The sequence below is a fragment of the Volvox carteri genome (genome assembly GCF_000143455.1).
Source record: "Volvox carteri f. nagariensis unplaced genomic scaffold VOLCAscaffold_9, whole genome shotgun sequence".
NCBI classification, from domain to species: Eukaryota; Viridiplantae; Chlorophyta; class Chlorophyceae; order Chlamydomonadales; family Volvocaceae; genus Volvox; species Volvox carteri.
In genome coordinates this window covers 600,836-610,161 of record NW_003307552.1, presented here as the reverse complement: position 1 = coordinate 610,161, position 9,326 = coordinate 600,836, and the positions used below count along the sequence as shown (strand labels likewise).

Here is a 9,326-nt window from a genome sequence, read left to right as displayed (position 1 = left end):
ACGGTCTCGATAAGCATGAGCGTTCCTTCGTCAAGCTGCTCACGCTGCTCGTGGGGGGCTGTGAGCTTCGGGGCGTCGTTCGCTTGTACTTCGGTCCTTATTGCTGCAAGCTGCTCTTGCAGATGGCAGGGTGGTGACGTCTTTTACGATGACTACTTCCGGAGAGCGGTCCCGAGGCGGTGCTGTCCGGGGATCCCTGGCTGGCGCTTTTGGGGCGTTGACCTGCGCGGCTGACAGGGCGCCCAGCAACAGCTGTGCAGAGTGGCCTGTTCTATGTTCCCGCTTAAAATCTCCCTGGCGGCTTTTAGGTCGTTTTGGGTGGCTGGCAACATTTGGCCCGATCCCCCTTCGCCGGCTGCTTCGGCGGCTCCTGTATTGACCAGATTATCTCCCGTTGCCTTGTCTTCTTACCCGTCATTGTTTGTTTGTGCTGGAGCTCCTGGTTCTTTCCTTGGAGAGTGACGGTCCGCGGCGATGTCGATTCGTTGTGGCAGAGCGTCGATGAGGCTTGAAAGTAGTCGGTAAGGTCTTGAAATAAGTGAGAGCAACAATAATAAGCTCCAATAGTGTAGACAGAATGCCGGAACTGTCAGCTGAAATAGTAAATTCGAAATTCTCAGCAAGCCTTACGGCTGCCGTACATAACTTAGCTTAGAGGCTATATTCGCTTAGGAAGCGGTAAGATGAAGACGAGACGAAGACGGTGATGACCAGCACGGAAGCGTGTAGGCAGGATCGCCTAAGTCGATACCAACTGAAAAGGAAAGGACTCCGGTTCTCGTTGGGGATGTCAATATAGTTACACCGATGGCCGAGCGACTTAAGCCTGCTAATGACATAACAATCTAAACAACAATAACGAGTTAAATAATTATCCAGCGCCTAGATGGCTCCGAAATGTCGTACAACATCTCTAATCCATACGCGCGTTCACGAGTCGAGCTAACTACTCAACAACTAACTAGAAAACCTAACAACAGGTGCTGTAATATCGGCTTTCTCTTTAGGCTTAAATCAGGGGAATGACCAGGGTTATTTTCTATTTCCGCGAGCTATTTTTCTCTTGCTCTATGGCTTATTTCCTCTAGCGTCAAATTCCGAAGCAGACTAAAGCGACAAACGCTCTTTGAAGCGGATCTCGGCCGAGGGAGAACTCGCAGCACAGAGGTTAATGTATCTGTTTGCACACTGGCTGTGAATGCACATAGCGCGTCGTCCTAACGGAGGGAGGAGAGTTATGTTCGATGGATGGCCACAACAACAAATTACTATGCTGTGGTTAGTATGGCAGAACAAACAAGGGTATTCTGTCAAAATGTCCATGGTTTGGAACGCGGGATGATGAAGAAGGACCGCGTGCACCATGGTTCACCCCCAGCATAGGTGGTCAGCTGCACAGTTGGGCACCTGCAGCCTCATTTTACAGCAGAACCACCCATCCTAATCCTCCAGCTGTGTCCCCAATCCTCACCCTATAGCAGCAAGCCCATCCTAAACCTGCGACAGCCTGCAATCCCCATCCTATCAGCCAGGGTCCCATCCCCATCCTTGGCCAGGGTTCCCAATCCCATCCTTGGTCAAGGTTTCAATCCCCATCCCTCTGACAGGGTTCCCAGCCCCATCCTCACCCCGACAGCAATCCCCATCCTAAAAGTAGTGTAGCGCGCCTAATCCCTAATCCTTGCCTTGGGCCCCACATCCCATCCTGACGTCGTCACCCTATTCCCTATCCCGCCTGACCAGTACCTACCCCCAATCCCCAATCTTTGCAACCCTCTGCACCTCCTGTGGGGGCGCTTTCCTTACCAGCGCCGTAGTTGTCTATTTGATGGAAACTTCTTCGAGAAGCAATGCCCTTAGGAAAAGATAAAATGAACTCCACTATGCTCGGGGGGAAAACATCGCCACAATTACACAGATCACAGATGCCAGGTTATTGCACGAGGGCCGCAAAGCTGTAGGTCGGTGCCTGACTCGCAGGATGTCCGGCCCAACCTTGTCCTCCTTGGTGTCATGACGCAACATGAACAAACCATCCACCTCCTCCTGCGGGGCCGTCCGTACTTCCATACACCTCACAAGGATAGAGCCGTACCCTCGCCTACTCCCGTCCTTCGCATTTAGTCTGCTATTGTCCTCTCCCCTTGAGGATATCCATCATCATGGGTTATGCGGAAAAAAGAATTACGCTAATATAACACTATATTAGTGCTAACCTCGCAGCTAGCGCCACAGCGATCCCAATCAGTGCTGCAGCCCTCTCCAGCAGTGGTCCCACACACGTAGAGGACCGATTAGTCCCTCTGTTCTACTCCCCCTGCTTGAGTACGGGACGATGACGGGGCTACACAGATGTGCAGCTGCTTGCCTTGTGTGGGCGGGAACGTTGCATCCAAGTGAACGAGTGCGTGACCGGTTCACCGGTTGTTGCGGGTGGGCCCTTACCTACCGCTCTTCCAGCCCGGAAAGGGAACATGGAAGGCCGAGAAGAACGTTTTCCCTAAACAGCCCAAAGGAGGCAAAGCCGCCACCTCAGCAGCGAGGTGCACTCGTTCATGTGCGTTTACATCATCAATGACGCGCAAACAGCGGAAGCATGGTTACAGATGCCATGCCCAATGCGGCTGTGGAGGAGTAACACCATGCAGCCCTGAGATTAAAAACCTACTAGTACCCATTCAAGACCCCCTGGACCCCGGGCCTGCACACCCAAATGCCGCCTGTAACCCTATGCTGGCTATACTAACGAATCTCCACCCTTCGCTTTCCGGGCTGCCCGCGCCTCCCCAGTCAACACACGTTTGCTGACATGGCGGCCCCTCCACACCTCACCTCCGGCCCCGTAGCACGACTTCGGCTGGGGCCCATCAGGCCGTATCTCAGCCCTGTTTCAAGCCAGGATGAAGCTGGGCGGCCGAGGCCACAACTGGCCAGCAGGGCATGGCCTCATCCTCCACACCGACTGCCCGGACACGTACTCACCGTACTGTATCGGGCTATCCCTGCACTACGGCAACCTGGCCAGACGCCTGCGCGCGTGCATCTCGCCAGGTCACCCTCCACCCCTCCTGCCTTAAAGTGTTGAAAGGCTCTTCAAAGGCTAGAGAGCCCCTCGCTGGCACACAGCCTATTCGCACCGCGTCCTGATCTCACCCCCGACACCGCCAGCCTGCAGGGCGCCACGTGAATACTCCAAGGCACCAGGCATACACACACAGAGACACATACAGACGCCGCAGGAAACAAGCGCGACGCAAATCTGGAGGCGCACATAAGGAAACATAATATAACCATGCAAGTGCGGACTCAGATCCGCGCCCGCGGGGCCAAAAGGAAATGTAAATGCGTACAATACGCATGCACGCAATGGGGCTACAGGCAAAAGGGCACGCACATACAGGTCCAGACCTATCCACCACGCTATCCCCCTTTAAAACGCTTTGCGCCCAGACGTGCATTGTAGAAATTCCCTAACGTTGCGGGTCCGTCCGCCCGCAACAACTTCACCCTCACCCTCGCCCTGGCGGAACCAAAAGCCGTAGTTCTTGCCACCGCCCCTAAAACGAATGCACGGATGCGTGATGGCAGAGCTGGGGCTTCAAATAAAACGTATTCCGGACCGACCCGGTTTGCAGTTTACGGAAGGGAAGGGGTTCCAGATGAGTTCGTTCTCGGGACCGCGCCCATATTTGGCGGGGGAATGGGCCCCCTGGCGCTACACCTGGGACCCTCGGGTTGCGCAATGGCGGGCACCCCGGAAGACATTAATAACCCGGCAGGCGGATAGCCTAATCAGACAGACAGATAAACAGACGGACAGACAGGCAGACAGATAAACAGACGGACGGACAGACAGATAAACAGAATGCAATCCTACAGCACTACTATGCTGGGCGATGAATGCCGAAAGGCAGTGTTATAATTATTACTAATGTTGCTTTCTTGTCGGGAGCGCAAATACGTGTATTCGCAACAGTGTAGCAGTTCCTGCCCTGACATCGCACACGCACCCGCCCATCCACGTACAACAAAACGCTATCTATATGATATTCCTGAATGGCCTGCATAAATCTATTTGCTGCGAGTAACTATTATATAAGCGGCGGCGCATGACACCTCAATCCACCCTATACATAAATACGTGGATTGCGCGGCCCTCCATCCGCACCGAAAGCTAAACACAAACTGGAGCGCGCGAGATAGCGAACACACACCAGCACATGCGATGGGACTCGCACACTGAAAGGGGCGCCGCCAGTTGATTGACCTGCGCGAGACTTGGTGTTACCCTTTAGGCATGTCTGGTGTGTATGTGTATGCGTGCGTGCGTGCGTGTGTGTGTGTGTGTGTGGAGGTAGAGGGAGGGAGGGAGGGAAAGCGCCTGTACTGCTCGTTCCAGTTCTACTACCCATCACCCAATCTACTCCGTCCTCGCTACCGCACATCCGCCCACGCTTCACTCGTGATTTCCTCCCCCACCCACCTCTCTGACTCCCTTGTTCGCTCAAATTGGCACACCGCCCTCCAACTCCGCAACCCGCCCGCGCCTCAGTCACCCGGATGACCCTCCTCCTCCTGATGATCATCACACCTCCCCGCCACCTCACAGCGCCCCCAGGTCCAGCGCCGGGGAGGGCCGCAGCAGGTCCCGCCGGTCCACGGAGGCGCCCCGCACGTCCACAGCCGGGCGGAAGGACATCCAGGGGAAGGCCTCCATGAGGTCCTTCTGGATCTCCTCCAGCTCCGACTCCCAGCGCAGGAACAGCGCCGCCGCATTCCCCGGAGACAGCCAGGCGGCGCTGCTCTGCATGGCACGAGGCCCCTCCACGGGCTGCAGGACGCGGACGCTGGCGGCCCCGGCATCTCGCGAGACCTGGCGCTCCTTGTCGGAGGGCAGCGAGCCCAGCAGCCAGAACTGCCCCACGGGAGCGTAACGCTCACCGAGACCGTCGCCCATGACCTGTGCGAGGTTTGGGGCGGACGGGAAGGGACGGGACGGGACGCATCCAGGATTGGGTTTAGGGAGGGCAAGGGTGTGTGTGTGTCTGTGTGTGAGTGTAGGATGTCGAATGGAGGAGGTGGAGGAGGTGGGGGGGGACGCTGAGGAGGAGGTGGAGGAGGAGGAAAAGGAGCAAGTAAACGCAATGAGAGAGCAGCAGCAGCAGCAGCAGCGCAGCAGCACCACCACCACCAGGACATGCCGCGTGTCCCATCAATAACTATCTACCGCATATCTCGCCTCCTTCCTTCCGCAGTTTGGATTATCATCATGACACGGTAGTCACCATGTCGTTCCGTTCCCCACTACCCTCTCCACAACCGAGCTGCGAGGCAAAGTACACTGCATCACTGTTCCCTCATATCCCTCCGCACACGGGCCCCCTCCGCGGGCCCCTCCCGCCAGTAAGAGTACCTGCAACAACCGCAGCAACGCATCGCGCCAAGCCGGCGGCCTTCCCGGTTGCTGGCGAGACGCCAAGCTTGGCGGCACCGTCAGAGTGCGCGAGGGGCCCGACCTTGACGGTGACTCCACCACCACCGGAACCGCCCGCTTGGAACGCGACGTCAACGACCGCATCGGCGACAGCGGCCGCCCCGCCGCCGCCGTCGCCGCCGCCGCTGTATCCAGAGTCTCCTGACTCCGCCGGCGGGAGAGCCCCGACCGCGATGCCGCGCTCGTGGAGCGCGTCGCTGCCGGTGACTTTGGACCTGACGCACCGCCGCCGCTGCCGGCGTCGCCTTCGGCGATGCGCACTGTTAAGACCTTTTCCGTGACAATGGCCGCGGCGTCGCCGGCGGCGGCGTCCAGCGCCGCCGCCGCAGGTGCTGGCGCAAAGAGGCCCCCAGGAGCGCATACCCTTGCCAGCAGCGGTGTTTCTAGCTGCCGTGCCAGCAGGCGACTTGGGCCTGTGCTACGACAGCGCGACAGCGCATCCACACCATCCGCGACATGACGACACCACTCCTGCACCGCCGCCACCTGCGGTGTACGGGCGATGGACGCGGGGGACGAAATATCGTCGCAGGCGGCCGCTGCGGCGGCGGCATCGCCGCCGCCGCCAACGGCGGCGGAGCCGCCTGCGACAGCGGCGGCGTCCGCCGCCGTGAAGTCGTACGCCGCGTCGCGCGCCTCGGACGCGACGGTGAAGAGCTCGCTGGCGGCGGCAAAAAAGGCGGGGCTGGCGTCGCCGGCTCGCCAAATCGTGTGTAGGTTGAGCTGCTGGTTGGGGTGCAGATCCAGCGCGGAGAGGTTGCGGCTGAGGGAGGAGGTCGCGAAGAAGGGGCTGCCGAACGCGAAACTGGACACCTGCAGGCCATGTGTTGCCAAGTGAGCTTCCCAGGTTAGCGCACCATGGCGTGCACCGCGGCAACGCGGGAGACGTTGGTCAGCAGGTGGAGAGCGGACGGGACAGGGAAGGGACAGACAGGCCCCATACTCTTTATCGTTAATAGGGTTTACTACACCCTTTTTGTTTACAGGGTTTACTAGTGTACTAGACCCTATCAAAATAAAGAGTACGGGGCTGTGCCGCGATGATTGTATGCCATGTACATCTACATTGAGATGGGAGAAGGTTCAGGTGGGGGGGTTAGTGCGGTGGGTATGATGACATGGAAGGGGATGGGCGCGAGAGATTGCGGAGCGGAAGGTCTGGGTGGTGAGGCCTAGGGGCGGGTGGGAACTGGGGAAGATGACAAACGAACGGATGGGAGCGAGAAGATGAAAGGGTGTGATGAGGACGCGCGCCAGGGCCCGGTGGGGGCGGCAAGACGCACACACCCCGTCCAAAAGAAGGACCCCCAGGCAATCAGGGCCCGGGGTCTGACCGGCCGGTCTGCCACACGGCGCCTAGCGCCAGAGTACCCCCTCTCCACCTTGTTTCCCTTGAGTGTCATGGTGAGGTTAATGCCCATCTGTTTCGCCATCTGCACCTCCTGATGCAGCTGCAGCAGCACCCGTACAGCGAACAGGTGCGCCACCACGCCGCCAAACTTGAACCCGGTGGCAACCAGCTTGTAACCCTGCGGGGCCCCGCCAGGGCAAGGCAGCGCAACATCGCGCATGGCGCCACGGCACGAGACAGACCACTTTCTATTTTCCCGTCCCGCATCCCGCCAGCTATACCCCTGCCCCCCCCCCGACCAGGTAGGTAGGTTACGTCTGCCGCAGCAGTCTTTCCCCCCTTGGCACCAGCTTCACTCGCTCGTGGTTCGTCTTTAACCCCACGGGGCCTAAAACCCACCTGACCCAGCAAGCTGAGAACCATCCCTAACGGTAGGGACTCCAGAGCTGCCAGGGCGTGGCCGTGGACATGGCAGGCTGAGCTCGTGAAGCACCCAGCACGGCGCGGCACCGTGTGGGTCCGCATGGTAACGAGGAGGCGGTGGGTGGGTCGGTGGATGGGTGGGGTGGTTGCCCGCGGGAGGCGGCACGCCAGGGAAAGGGGGGGGAACATGTAAGAGGGGGGGAAAGAATAGGGCGGCTGGACGGCAGGCCCAGCGTCCGGCCGCAGCGTGTGTGTGCGCAAGTGCGTTGTTGTGCTGCTACTGCTACTGCTACTGTATGTGTGTATGTATGTGCACTACGGGAGCGAGTGCACTTGAGGGCAGAGGACTGCGGAGCACTGTGCTCAAAACCTCAAGCGAGGAGGTGGAGGAGGAGGTGGCGGTGGAGGAGGAGAAAGCTAAGCGCGGGGGAAGCTCTACATCGCATGCATGGTACCGCGCAGGGATGCAGAAACGGGGGCAGGGAGGAACAGGTAGCGGTGAGCAGGTATGAAGGGGGGCGATTGAGTACGGAGGTTGGGGGACATCCGGGACAGAAGAGTCCACAGGTCGACAGGTCGGACCTTTTGGCTTGGCTGCAGGGAAGGGTTATGATGTGGGTTAGGGGGAGCACATGAATGGCCAAGGCGCATGCAGGCTACGTGCGGCGAAGGGGCTACGTGGCTGTCACGTAGCCGGAAGGGATGCGCCCGATAGCCGCACGTGTGAGCCCTCGCATCGTCCTGGTGCTGATGCAGCTATAGCAGCAGCAGCACAGGCAGCGGCAGCTGCAGCAGTCTCCTGCACCAGCACACTGACACGCCGCGGGCACCGCTGCCCGTGCCAGTCGCCGTCTGCAGCCCAGATCAGATGCATGGTTGGGTTCCAGCGGGTGCACGGTGCGTGAGTCTGCTGCTTCTGCTGCTGCTGCTACCGCGGCTGCGGGTACTCGCCTGCCAGCTACCCCCCGTGATCCGCCTAGTCAGCCATCCAGCCACCCATCTGGCCGCTACCCACCCGCTGCCCCAGGGAAGCCGCACGCCCGCTGTGCCGCAAGGAAATTGGCCATGGACGTCTGTCCCGGCACGTCATGGTTTTGGTGCCGCAGGCTGTTGGAGAACGCGATGAAGACGGTGGGGACTACCTGCGAGATAGCAGGGGGCAGGGGGCAGATGGGGTGGGAGAGGCGCAGGAGGCGATCAGGGTGCAGTGCACGGTCCAGGGGTGGCGAAGGGATAGAAGCGTGAGATCGTGGGAGATGGACACGGGGCCGCCGCTTGTTGGGCATTGGTCATGGAGGCAGCGAGATCAAGTAGTGACGTGAGGTGTGCATGTGTCTTTTATTGTGCATTTGTATTTTGTGCTCGTGTGTGTGCGTGTGTGTTTGCGTGTGTGCGTGCGGATGGGTGGGGACTGGCTACGAGCCCACGCTGTCAGGAAGGTTATACCTGTATTCCATGCATGGTCCCTTTACAGTATTGTTAATGTATACTGTTTCACTCGTGGAGCAGTATACATAAACAATACAGAGGGACACGATGGCAGGAATGTTGGGTCCATCAGGGGACATGGGCGTTTCGGAGGGTTCTAGTTAAGGGATGGCCCCGGCAGCCGTCCCCTGTCAACTCGTGTACAGGCCGCCGGGACAGCCTCTAGGGGACGTCAAGCTTACAGCAGCCGAAAGGATGACCCCTGGGTCCATTCCGCCGTGCTGCTTAGACGGGAGTTTTACTTAAGGCAAACTGCAGGCAGACATTGCAGTTGACTAGAGATTACCACAACAAAATGGTAGTGCCTATTCGTTTGGTTCCTGAGGCCGAGACGACAAGTGCGAGGTGGCTGGGATGCGTGAAACATCAAACGCGACGGCACCCATAAGGTGAAACCCCAGAAAGCTAATTGAATTGAGCTAAAAGCTCCGGCAAATCACTCATATCAGCGACGGTGAGGTTTTAGAGGACTCCCTCACGAATAGTAAGATAGAAGACTGCCTCGATGTGTTTGCACACATTAACATACATACCTGCATATGGTGGTTTTTCATGTTCGTTCCGAACTTT

The 9,326-nt window shown here is 58.6% G+C and overlaps 2 protein-coding genes across 2 annotated transcripts in view; one reads left to right on the top strand and one right to left on the bottom strand.

The window, feature by feature from the left end:
• VOLCADRAFT_88501 (uncharacterized protein) overlaps positions 1 to 3,077 on the top strand; it is a gene marked incomplete at both ends in the record, with an annotated part of 4,933 nt that extends 1,856 nt beyond the window's left edge. The window contains one exon of the mRNA XM_002948253.1: positions 2,847 to 3,077. Coding sequence (XP_002948299.1) covers positions 2,847 to 3,077 — 231 coding nt within the window. The remainder of the gene's footprint in view (positions 1 to 2,846) is intronic.
• A 1,526-nt stretch (positions 3,078 to 4,603) lies between these two features.
• VOLCADRAFT_88500 (uncharacterized protein) lies at positions 4,604 to 9,295 on the bottom strand (the record flags this gene model as incomplete). The annotated part of the gene is made up of 7 exons (XM_002948112.1): positions 4,604 to 4,960; positions 5,414 to 6,307; positions 6,829 to 7,023; positions 7,245 to 7,291; positions 7,851 to 7,862; positions 8,284 to 8,410; positions 9,290 to 9,295. The coding sequence occupies 7 exons, from the start codon at positions 9,293 to 9,295 to the stop codon at positions 4,604 to 4,606; spliced, it is 1,638 nt and encodes a 545-aa protein (XP_002948158.1).
• Between the last annotated feature and the right edge of the window lie 31 nt (positions 9,296 to 9,326).